The sequence below is a fragment of the Primulina eburnea genome, chromosome 12, assembly GCF_022965805.1.
Source record: "Primulina eburnea isolate SZY01 chromosome 12, ASM2296580v1, whole genome shotgun sequence".
Classification (NCBI taxonomy): domain Eukaryota; kingdom Viridiplantae; phylum Streptophyta; class Magnoliopsida; order Lamiales; family Gesneriaceae; genus Primulina; species Primulina eburnea.
Window position 1 is genome coordinate 29,409,158 of NC_133112.1, and position 13,401 is coordinate 29,422,558.

A 13,401-nucleotide genomic window follows, 5' to 3' on the forward strand; every position below is an offset into this window, starting at 1 on the left:
ACAAATGAAATAGAAGGCGGCAGACATGCTCGATCAAATTATTCTATAATTTCTCCAACCGTTGACTTTTTTGACATGCTCCTCCATAATTTGCTATTGCGTGACATATGATTTTATGTTATATTAATCTTTCTCAACTCTTGACATTGCAGCCTCCCACATCCTTTACCACACACATACACACATGAATTATATACACATATATATATACACACACACATCCTCCTTCATCTTCAAGAAAAGCACCGTTCGAATATCTCCGAAAGCCGGAAGAGAGAAAAGGAAAGAAAGCAAACCCTAATGGCTTCTTTTTCATGCTCCTCAAAAACCCTAATCATCACCCTGTTTCGAGTAATTCTATTGTTGTTCTTTCTTGGATGCCTGTTGATCGATTCTTGTGCTGCGATTAGGACGAAAGGGGTATCGATGAAGGACGACGATGTATTCGCGATGCGTTTGTCTACATATTCTCGACAAAAGCATGCCATAGAGATTGATCGTTTGTTCTTCACTAAACTTCCTAAAGAAGTCCCTATTCCACCTTCGGCTCCATCCAAGACTCACAACTCCGCGCCTGAAAATCGATAGAAGTTCCAAGTTAGCCTTTTTTTTTTGTTAATCAAATTGGACTTTGTTCGTGTTACTGTATTCATTTTTGGCCTTTAATTATATAGATTGAATTTTTCATGTATTGCCAGTTTTATATATAGTTGGTTATTATTTTTGACTTTTATTTAGTAAATGTAGTATCATTTAATGGATAGGGAATGTCATGTGTTACAAAGTTATAGATTCATTAATTTGTATAAATAAGATTTTATTAATTGATGATTTATTTTGTTGAAGTCCGATGATATTTGTATGTATATATTCAAAAGCTGTAAGTACACCCGACCCCAGAAGAACCCAAATCTTGCTTGATTTGGAAATGAGATTAGCAATGTATGATAAGTTAAGTTGATTCATTCATCTTTCAAACATAAAAAAACTCTTATGAGACGTTATTATATCTCAATTTTGTGACACGGATTTTCCATTCGACCCGATCCAACTCGTGAAAAAATATTAATTTTTATGTCAAAAGTATTATTTTTCATTGCAAATATAGATCGGGTCTACCCGTATCATAGATCCATGAGACCGTCTACAAGAAACCTACCGTCGTTTAATTTGAGGAAAGACCCGATGTCCAGTCTTTGTGTCTCATTAGAATGGTCCTGATCAGCAGGATCACGACCTTTTGTTACTCATGAGTATACAAATGTATATTTAGTATTTACTAAATGCTAAATATTAATGAAAATATTCTTTTTATAATATAATGTACGGATACGTACTCGCATTTGAATCAGATCAACTACAAAACATGCTGGATGAACGACTAGAAAATTAATGAACCAAAAACATGAATTTGAAAGATTTCAAAAAATCCGCTTATAGGGGAAATTACGGTGCGAACAATTTTCATAACTTCTTTTCTTTTCTTCAAAAATCACACAATCATTCCCAAGGGTAAGACAACTCTTTGGAAACAACATATTAGTTTTCATGAAAGGCCGTATAATGTTTGATGAAGAGCTGTTTTTCGTTCTGAATCGAATTTTCGTTTCTATATAAATTCTCAACACTTTTTTCAGTCCTTGAAGCGAAGCGATGTAGTGGGCATTGCAAAATTAGGGTTGCAACCTATTTCGGAAAATAAAATATGTACTCAGGGGTAGGGGTGTTCATCGGTCGGTTCGGTTCGGTTTTCGGTTTTTTTTTCGGTTTTTTCGATTTTCGGTTTTACAAATATATAATCCGATATCCGAACCATTTTTCTTCGGTTCGGTTCGGTTCGGTTTTCTACCGAAATGGTTCGGTTATTTCGGTCGGTTATTTCGGTTTTGATACAATTATTTAAATTAATAATATAAATATATTATAAAATATAATATGTTATTTTTTTAAATGATTTCTTAGTAAAATATTTAAATATAAAGTACAAATGAATTACATAAACAACAATCAACTAAGTATTATTCAAAATAATTCTTCATTCACTAATATCATCTCAATAAATAATATAAAATAAAAATAACATTATTAATTTAATTAAATTTCGGTTTTTTCGGTCGGTTCGGTTTTGACATTTATAATCCGAAACCGAACCAAATTAATTTCGGTTTTAACATTTATATCCGAATTATAAAATTCGGTTTTCGGTTCAGTTTAGTGTTCGGTTTTTTCGGTTTGGATTTTCGGTTTTTTCGGTTTTATCCGAAGTTTGAACACCCCTACTCAGGGGTGGACCCAGTAATTTTTCGGAGGAATGAATTTATTATTGTATCTACAAAATCATGTAAGTAATTTATTATATGGAATAAATTAAAATACAGAAAAATAAATAATAATATATTATTTTTAGGAAATAATGAAAAAATATTAGGTATATTGAAAGATACGAAAAGCAGGCAAACTTTTTTTGGGAAAAATCAAATAAAGAATAGTATTTATTTATTTTATTAAATATAAGATTGGAAAACTCCGGTTTTTGGTAAGAATCTATTTCAAAGTGAAAGGTTTTCCGTTTATTTACGCAAATAAATAAAAAGAAATATAGATAGAAATGGGCCTACCCCTTCACCCCAGACCATATTATTGTGGGCCCAAGCCCGTCCTTTGTGGCCGTCATTGAAAGCTCGGACAACCCTATTTTGTTCCAACCTACTTTAACCACATTGTTTGGGCCGACACTGTCCTGGCCCATCCGTTTGGAATGTATGACTTCTCTCGGACCTCAAAACTAGGAGCTTGATTTGTTATCAATAAATTAATTCGATAATCTGGATAGCCCATCCAACCCGAGTTCGACCCAAACCGTCTATAAACTCGAGGCCATTCATAAGATTGGGCTTGGCCCAAATCTAATACAAGTAAATGGGGCGAAGACCAACACCCCTTAGAGAATCCGAGCTGATTAGCCCTCATTACCCGAGCCGAAACAAGACAAATATTGCGCTAATTATGGGTAGTGTCCTCCAAATATGGAATACACGTACAAATATTTAGTGATACGGAAAGAATATCGAATATATATATCAAGATACATTCAAAATCTGCGGAGATTGCCGCATGCAAATCAATACAAATCGGACAACAAATCTCTTATTTCAAGGATATTTCTTTATTAGAGTTCTTTTACTATAAGGTTTTTGACTCTTCATAACTCTACAACTATCAGTTACATCTTGTAGTTTTATACATTCACTTATTATTATCGCTCAACATTACTTTTATTGTACCATTAAGTTTTGTCTCGTTATTGACTTAAAAATCAGAGATGTCACATCGAAAACATATCAGAAACCCTCTAACTCTTGCTCATCCATGCAGATTCGTACTAAAACCCTGCCCGACCATTGCAGCAACACATAGAAGACTTGGCTCACCAGACTGGATCCTAGGTAAATTTATGGTTACATAATTTGGCGTCGTTTATTGGAACTTGAGAAAAATAAAGATAATATGGTGAATATCAGAGAAAAAAGAAGATCGAAGGGCACCTATAAAAGAGATCACGAAGAGGAAAACCATGAGAACAAGAATCGCGAGCATCAAAATCATGAAAACGAGAATCGTTAGGACGAACATCGAGAATAACAACACAACGAACGCCCACCACCCAGTGGCGGAACCACCCTTGGGCTAGGGTGGGCTCCAGTCCCACCTAAATTTTACAAAAAAAAAAATTTGTCTTATTTTTGTGTTTTGTTTGTTGTACTTTATTGATAAAAATTTGAAGAATTTTTGTTAACTATGAGTAATTTTTTAAAATGGCTTTCTGTAAATACTTATAATCAAATTTGACTTTCGTTCTTATTTTGCTCAAAAGATTGAAGAACTTAACGTAAGTTCATTTTAAAATTAGCTTTAAGTTCCAAATATATTTTTAGAATATATTGACAATAACACACAAATATATTAAATTTAGCTAATATGATAATACAATTATGCAGTTATTACATATTTTATTATATTTTTATTTAATTTCTATTAATACTAAAATTTATATAGAATTTTAATTTTTTTAGTATGTCAGAAACCTACAATTTAATTGACATGTGATTTATATATTTTTATCTACGTCGTTTACTTACTTATCGAATCTGATATATTTATTTCTTTGACAACTTGATTCGTCTTGCTTTAACTAATCTCGTTTCTACAGCAGCAACGGAACGAGCATTTTCATCAATGAAACTTGTTAAAACAACTTTTCGTAACAAGATGGAAGCATAGTTTTTCGGAGATTCTATGGTAATTTACATCGAACGAGATTTGGTTGAAAAAATTGATAAAGATTTAATAATTAATGAGTTTTATTCTAAGAAGAATCGAAGAGCACAACTTCAGTAGTGTTTTAGCTCCATGTTTTTGAAGGTATTAAATATTCTTGTTCTATGTTTTAATGAAATCAATGTTTACATATTTTTTATTTTAAATTTCTTAGTTAATTATTTATTTTATTAAATATAATATGAGACGAAGCCAGCCCCACCCCTGCCACCACCAACTCCCAATGTTGCAGAACTCACCATGGAACAAGTGTTGGTCGGAAGTCAGGATAGCAACCTCCAACCCGAAATCTGGTATAATTTCAATATTAGAAATTATAAAATAAAAGAGAATAAAGTGTAATTTTTAAATAACAAATAAGACAAATTATGTTAGAATATTTCTTTTAAATTTTGGTGATTGACAAATAATAGCATCGAACTGGTCCGGGATCCAGCTTATAATATTTTGTGTTTAAAGGCTTTTCCTACTGTTAAAGTCATACTACTCAAAGAATATTATGAACTCAAGCTACAAAAATCATATGGCTTTTGACCAGACCAAATTAGAAATGAAGTACATAAGTATAACCGTTAAACTCTAACCGTACTGTAACCAGTCATAAATGAGCAAATTGAGGAAGATACGTTGAACTCAAGCCGTTTTTGTTAAAGTATTATAAAACAGTATACTAACAACTATGAATGACAGAATGTTTCCCAATATGTCCAAAGTTAACCATCTTTTTAGAGGCTAAAAGGGATATAAAGCCGGGAAAAAGCAAACAGTATTCAGTGATATTTATTACAGTGTAAGATACTGATATTGATAATGACATTTTGTCGAAAACAAGTATAAATGATTGATGAAAAATTAATATCTGAGACCCTTTGAGCTTTTCAACTATAAATATGCCGAATCAAAACCGAAGATGAAGAACATCAACGATTAAAAGTTTACGTATTTCAAGTTTATATTATTCCAAGATATTTGAGTATACTAGAGTGATCATACTTCAAGTTGCTTATATAGCACACGCTTATCAGAATCAATCAGATTTTCAAGGATCACTTTGTGCTACCTAATCAATTCAAACCGTTCAAGCTAACCATTGGTTATTTTGTTATTGTTTGGTAAACCGAGAGTTCTTAAATAACCAAAACTTGTAAAATGATCATTAAAAGTTTCAACTTTGATGGTGATAAGTCATAGTTCAAATGAATTGTTACAAAAAATTATAAAATCAAAGTTTGTGATTTCTTCTTAAGTTGAAAAAAGAGTGACGTATGAGTATTTATCTATGAACATTTACAAATATATGTCTTCTTACATTACGCACTTTATATTCTCTTCTATTCGCATGTCTACCCGTTCTTTGTTAATTGTTTCTTTCATTAAAATATATAACTTATCACTAGTCAAATAGAACCGTTTCCGCACTTATTTATCTTCTAGTGTTCCAATAAAGTTACTTGTTCAAGAATTCATCTTAACAGATTAAAAACAACTCAAGACTACAAAATATTTTAAAAGATTTTATTCATTCACTCTAAACTCTAATTTGATTCCAACAAATTATTTTATCAAATATATCATAAAAATTATCCATAAATTATAACTTAAAAATCTTAATTTTTGTTTTATTTTTTTACCATGTTTGTTGTGCGACTATTCACTTATTTAAGAATTAAGCGATATTATAGTTTCCGAATCATCTTTTTTTATTACAATAATTGGTAGATGTATAATAAATTTAAAATTACAAAATCAATTTAAAAATTAAAGTGAAAAAATTTCGGAGGAAAAGAGATATTGTATATGGAGATACATTTTTGAAGAGGAGAGAGAGACTTAGAATGATTTAAAAATCTATTAAAATCTTTGGACAGAACCAAATACAAATTAGATATTTTATAATTATACTTTAAATTTTAATATTTGAATGTTAATGAATGTCACGGAGTTATTAAAAACCTACTTAAATTTTGAATAGCTCTAGATTTTTGTAACGATTTTAAAAGTCAAATGTTGAATATCGTTTGACTTTTTAAAATCATATGAAATTTTATTGTAAATATCGCTAAATTTATATAAAGTAATTAAAATGTTATTGAAAATAAACCCCACTTTATTGTTTATTTTTTCTCACACACACACATATATTCCAATCTTTGATATTGTATACTCAATAAATATTTATTTGAATGTACCTTCATTACGATATTCATTAAGATACTATAAAGGGGCTTCATGGAAAATTTATTTTGTATAATTTAATTAAGAAGGCACACTTTCATCGAGAAGGATTCTTGGGATTCGTTACCAATAAATTTTAGAATCACATGTATGTTACGAAATTTCAATAGCTAAATAATTATATTTTAAATTAAAATAATAATCCGAAAAAATAATATATTTTTTTGGATCTAATTATTATTTAATTTTTTTTAAAAGGGCAAAATAGCTATCCATAGATATTATATTTTAAACAAAATTCATAAAACCGACTTTAATACATAACCTGTTAATAAAAATTCAAAATCTAAAAATAATATCAAATTTGGAGAATATTTCGTTTCATGCGAACACAATAAAATCCCAATGCAAATCTCTTTGACTACAAATAAAAATATTGTTGAATATTTCAATAAGCTTTAAAACTATAATCGATAAAAATGTTATTAAATTCCACCAGAAAGGGTTTATCCATTGTTGATTTTTTTAAAAAAAAATTTGAGTTTTTTTTTAGGAATAAAATAATTAGATAATAATTAAATTAATTATTTTTAGGGGGAGCGTGGGTCCCATGTAAAAGCGATGAAACATATGGGGCGTGCAATGGGACTTTGTTTTTTGCATAAAAAGAATAAAAAACTTTAGAAAATGAAGTTTGTATTTTGTAATTTTGTATTGGTTTTGTCAAAGAAAATAAGACTTGACTAGCATAGTGTGACATATTTGTCGCGCCTGTGCCCAACACCACCTGATTAATTCTCTGCATTTTATTTCTTCCTTTATATATATATATATATATATATATATATATATATATATATATATATATATAGAGGATTATTATGAGAAAAAAACACACATTAGACAAAATTTGATGAAAAAAGTTGACAAAAGTTTATGTGAGACGATCTCGGGTTGTATTTTGTGAGACAGATCTCTTATCTGGGTAATCAATGAAAAAAATATTACTATTTATGCTAAAATTATTACTTTTTGTTGTGAATATCGGTAGATTTGATGCGTCTCAAAGATAAAATTTCGTGATAGTATCTCACAAGAGAGCTATTCAACAAAGTTCTATCAACACAATCTATTTTATATAAAAAATTATATAAAATGCACGTATCGCGTTAAAAAGTTGCTAATATACATTATATGCGAAAATTTATTCGATAACATTTTAAAATAAAAACTCAAGTCATAATTTTCTTAAAAAGTAAGATAGACGGACGAAATAGTCAAAGTTCAAGATTTTACCGTTAGTAACTTAAATTAGGACTTATTAATGACATTAAAAGAAAAAAATGATCCAACTATTGCATCACAATTCCGAATAAAGGTGTTCATTGGTCGGTTCGGTTATGTTTTCGGTTTTTTATTTCGATTTTTTCGGCTTTCGGTTCGGTTACATTTTCAGTTTTTTCGGTTTGGATTTTCGGTTTTTTCGGTTTTATCCGAAGTTTGAACACCCCTAATTCCGAAAACGAGAATGCGTGCATTCCCAAGATTTGGCGAGCTTGGTTCGACAATAAACACAGACAATAGACTCTTTACTATATATGGTCATTGATAACCCAAGTTGTTAGATATGATATAAATCATATCTAACATTTTTTTTCTGACTCATGTGCGATAAAAGAGTATCAAGATACACTTTAAAAAACTAAATCTGAATTCTTTTTAAAATTTATTTCATATTGTTTGATGTTCACAAGATGATCATGTGATCATCTCGTGTAAAAAGTGTACAATGATGTATTTTCAAAACAATAGATAATCTAAATCCGTGATCATGATAGGTAACACAGCATGAATTTTTTGTTTGATTATTAAAAAAATTTAAATGATGCTTCGAGTGGAAGAAACCATGAACTCATCACCAGAGGAAAGGATGCGAATGATTATTGTGTTGGCTAGGCCTTCACATGTGCATTATACCCAATGATTTGCTCAAGGCCACGGCCAAAAATCGTGGCAATCATTGCACTCCATTTGTCTTTGCCTCATACATATATATTCATTCATTCTTAATTTGAATTATATGTTTCTTTAATTATTATACTTGGAATAATATATCATCACCACTGACCAATAAAAGTTGGTGCACTATTGTTACATTTAGTCAAAATATGTCTATGAACACATAACCTAACTTGGTTACTCTTCAAAAAGTGATATGTTCCACTAAGATTAAAAGGAAAGTAAGTCAAGATTAGCAAAAATAATAAAGGGGGAGAAAATCCAAATAAGACAAACTACAATTACTGCATTTGTCTCAAGTTTGACATAGATGAGGAAATTGAACAGTAAAAACCCATCTTATACACAGATATACCCAAACCTCCACCAAACCACATTTACTATACCCTTTTTTTTCACCCCTATCCCCACTAAAACCAGCTCAAATTTCCCATTTCAGAATGTCCAAAAACCGAGACTACATGGAGAATCTAACCTCCATTTTCTTCACAAAAACTAGTTCTGACCAGTAAACTTATGCTTAAAATGATGATTAAATTAAAGTAGACGAAAATAAATACTTGGGAACTGCTCAGAGATCAGATTATTAAAGGAAAGCTCAAACTCTGAGCAAATAAATGCTGAGTTCTGGACCTCCATTGCCATCTGGATTCATCATGTAAAAAGCTTCAGAATCTTTGGACCCAACCACTCTCTCAAACTTAGCTCTCATATACATCAGTTCTCCGTCGGATTCTGCTCCATTTCCAGGCCCGGGGAGAACCCCTGCGCCCATGGAGATCGGGCCGATCGCATTCAAAACCTTCCACTCCTCAGGCCCGCATTCCCTCTTCATCGCATACCCGCATTTCTTCCCATTGCAGTAAGTCCTCCATATGGGCTCCTCGATAAGCTTAAACCCCTTCTTTTGCACCCTTTTCTCACACTCCAGAGCGATTCTGACCAGGCCCGAGGCCATCTCCTTCACCAGAATGCTCGTGGGCGTGGCTAATTCGACCAGAAACGGCGGGCTCAGCTTGAAATCTTCTTGAAACGCGATGTGGACATGCCCGCGCCTGTGGCCGAAAAGGGTGCCCACAACTTTCGTCCCCAGGCCGGATGTGAACTTGGTTCGGGTTTTTCCTAGAGCAAGAGCAGAGCGGAGCTTGGAGACCGCCATGACCGAGAGTTTTTTCCTCGGGGCTTTTGCAGAGCCTAGAGAGAGTGAACGCATTTGGGAATTTATGTCCTCCGTTTTACCCTTCTCTTTCTCCTCAAACTTGGAAGAGGAGTTGAAGTTCAAGATTTCCACCATTTCTTCATCCCCTTCATCTTCAACACCTTTCTTCTTCCAGTGAAAATACCTCCTGGAAAATGAGAATGAATCATGCGGATTTCTAGCCATAATAGTCTTCATCTTCCAAGCAAAATCAAACCTCACAGCCAAGAAAACGAACGAACAGATCAAAAAGGAAAGATGGGTTCTTTTTGTCTCGAAAGCTGGTCTCAGGAATGTGAAAGAAAAGAACTAAAGATGTAGAGGAAGGAATTTCAATTTAATTTTTTTTTTTAATAATGAGGAGTGATTTTATTCTCAGCTTCTAGCCCCTTTTGTCAGCCATGGCAGAGAGAAATCTGACAAAAGATGTTGAGCAGCCCCACCAACCTGAATTAAAATGAAGAAAAATATATAAAAACTTCAAAGAACACAAACAACAGAGGCGTATGAAAGAGATGGATGCAAATATTTTGATGCAAAAATGGGGTAGAGTGGAATCTGAGGGGGACAAGGATTTATCGTGAAATCTTTAATTCAATGGTAGGGGCTGATACAGAGAACAAGAAGCGGAGTGGGGTAACCAAAAACAGGGAGAAAGATTGGCCTTGACTGATCTAAAGACAATACATTGGAAACTGATAAAGAAATATCCTTTATTGCATTATGCACCTTCACTTGTTTGAAATCTGCAGTTGTAGTCCCTTTTCCTATGTAATTCTCTTCTTTTTCAAAATATTGGGATATGTTGAAAAATAACATAATTATATTGTGTTTCGCTATAAATAAATTTTATATCTTTTTGGGAGTTTATAATCTATTAAATCCTACGCCATTTATAAATTTTTAAATAGCATGAATAATTTTTGTCGGAAAAAATTTTCTTTTCAGAGTATAGATAACACAAAATGAAATGTAAATATTAACTCCAGATAAAAATTTTCAAAAAAAATCATATATTTTTTTATTATTACAACACATACGAGAAAGAGGATCGAATCCGAAAAACCGACTGATCTGACAAGAGGTCAAACCATTAGACTACAAGCTCAGTTTCCATATATTTTTCTTCAACAGCCGGTAAAAAGTGATTATTCTGATATAAGTTTTTTTTTTAAATCGTTTACAAATTACAACCAATATATTGTGATAAAATAAAGCATTGTTTGGGGAAAATGAAAATAAGAGGAGGCCCACAGTAAAATGGTGGTGTTTGTCCCCACAAGATAGGACCACCTCCCAAACAATGCTTAAAGTAATTTCCAATTCATCCACCATAATAATTAGTGGCACGCATATTGATGAGTAGCCACCCTTTTGATTTGGGTTTAAATAATTGACCTCAAAGCCCCCTTTTTCTTGTAGACTGTTTAATGTTTGTGTGCTATAGGGATTGCAGTCGACTTTGACAACACACATATTTTTATTTAATTCTTACCATTTTCTTTTTTCTTTGAAATTAATTAAGGATTGGCCGCCAAAATAACCTTTTCAAATCATTAGTGAAAAACACACTCAAATCAGTTTTTTCCTATGTATTTGAGACTTGGGGCCTCACAAGTTCTTAAACCCTACGAGCGTGTTCGATGAATAGAATATATGAGAGTTCACATTCGTTATCATTCAACGTACTAGATAAATTTGACATTAATGAAATAAAATGTAAATCACGTTTGACAAATAAACCATATTGAACAGATGTTGTAAAACAAGTTCACCCGAGAATATATTAGTAAGAGGAATTGAACTTCTAACAATTGATTAAGCACTCGTCAACTTCACCAACTTGAATATCTATATATATATTAATTTTTTTTTTCCCGAAAAGAAAGCAAGTAAAATTTATAGAAATGTTTACGAACTCTAACAAAGCATATATTCACTTTTTATTTAAAAATATCAGTTTTTTGTATTTTTTAATCTCAAATTATATTTTTGCTCACTTAATACAAATCCAGAAGCTAGTGTTATGGTGATTCCAATTCTTCAAGGCAAAAACTTGTGTGAGACGGTCTCACGGGTCTTATTCGTGAGACGAATCTCTTATTTGGGTCATCCATTAAAAAGTAATATTTTTTCATGGATGACCCAAATAAGATATTTATATCACAAATAAGACCCATGAGATCGTCTTACACAAAATTTTGTCTTCTTAAAAAATGATTATGAAATAAATATTTTTTGGACACTCTTATCCTTAATATTAAAAAAATAGTATTTTATCAAATTCAATCTTTTACAAACTCTCTTATAGGATTATTCTTGGTATTTTATTAAAAAGTTAATATCATAATTATTTATTTATCAAACAATATACCAGAAAAGAATTTCAGTTTTCACTTTTATTTTCGAATACGGTACCTTTTTGATTTTTTTTTCATATTTATTCACTATCAATAAATTCAATCATTCCTCTGATATATAGGTTATATTATGTAGGTTAAAATTCAATCCCTCATATGAATGATTATTAATCTCAGTCTTAATCCATCATATTTTTCCAATTTTATCTTCCTCCTAAATCCAAACTTACCACCACTTCCTTTCACCGACCGCCCATCGCCAACCACTGCCGCCGGCCGATCGCCGCCGCCTCTCCCGGCCTACTACCGCCGTAGCTTCCGGCCGACCACCGCCCGCCGCTTCCGGCCGACCACCCCTGCCGCTTCCGGCCGACCGCAGGCGCTTCCAATCGACCGGCCGACCACCGTCGACGCACAAATGGAAGGACAATTTTGTCAATGCATCAAAAAATTATTAATTATCATATTCTTATCCATCATACCAAACATAATATTATTTTATCATTATATATTATATTTCTACTTCAATCATTCTTTTTATCATTTATCTCTTAATCATTTCATTATTTTATCCTCCAAACCAAACGTAGCCTAAGAGTATTACTTTTTATTGTGAATATCGATAGGATTGACCCGTCTCACAGATAAAGATTCGTGTGATCGTCTCACAAAAGACCTACTCTTATATAAATATATATTTGTTCTCATATATAAATATATATTTAAAAGAATAATTTATCTTAGCGTGACACGAATTTGCAATAGCCAAAACGTAGAGTCAAAAGCAAAGCTGTGATTCAAATTGCATAGAGCCAATAAAAGTATATTTAGTCTACAAACGCAATGATCACCTAGTTTTAATTGTTGAATTTTAGACAACAAAAGTAGATCCTTAATTTTAAGACAGCCAGATTTTGTCCCACCGGCCCCCCTCCATTTCCACCACATGTGTTATGTGTAATTATCAAATATATTCATTGAATTTTTTGGACACCTTAATATACCAAAGTCTTATGGACCAACTAATCATCATCTGCTTCCAACAACTAGAGATCAAATTAAGGTTAGTTTAGATACCTAAAAACAATATTTAATTGCATGTTGGCACTAATTAACTTCCAATCAAAATATTTAGCTTAAGAAACTTTAGAACAACCCACCCACATGATCGTTAACTAGTCATTAAAGACCTATGCATTAGGTGGAGAAAATTAGTAGTTTACTTAATCGGCGGGCTCATTGATTTCGATTATATACAATCATATACGATGTATCAAAAAAAGAATTTTGAAGTAAAATTCGAAGTTTTTA

The 13,401-nt window shown here is 31.8% G+C and overlaps 1 protein-coding gene across 1 annotated transcript; it reads right to left on the bottom strand.

Annotated features, from left to right (window-relative positions):
* Positions 1-8,790: 8,790 nt before the first annotated feature.
* LOC140807986 (protein MIZU-KUSSEI 1-like) lies at positions 8,791-10,391 on the bottom strand. Its single transcript, XM_073164973.1, has one exon. The coding sequence runs from the start codon at positions 9,926-9,928 to the stop codon at positions 9,131-9,133; it is 798 nt and encodes a 265-aa protein (XP_073021074.1). The 5' UTR covers positions 9,929-10,391; the 3' UTR covers positions 8,791-9,130.
* Between the last annotated feature and the right edge of the window lie 3,010 nt (positions 10,392-13,401).

What these genes read in the sequence shown, in the direction of transcription:
- LOC140807986 (XM_073164973.1), bottom strand. Translation starts at nt 9,928, where the DNA reads ATGAAGACTATTATGGCTAGAAATCCGCATGATTCATTCTCATTTTCC.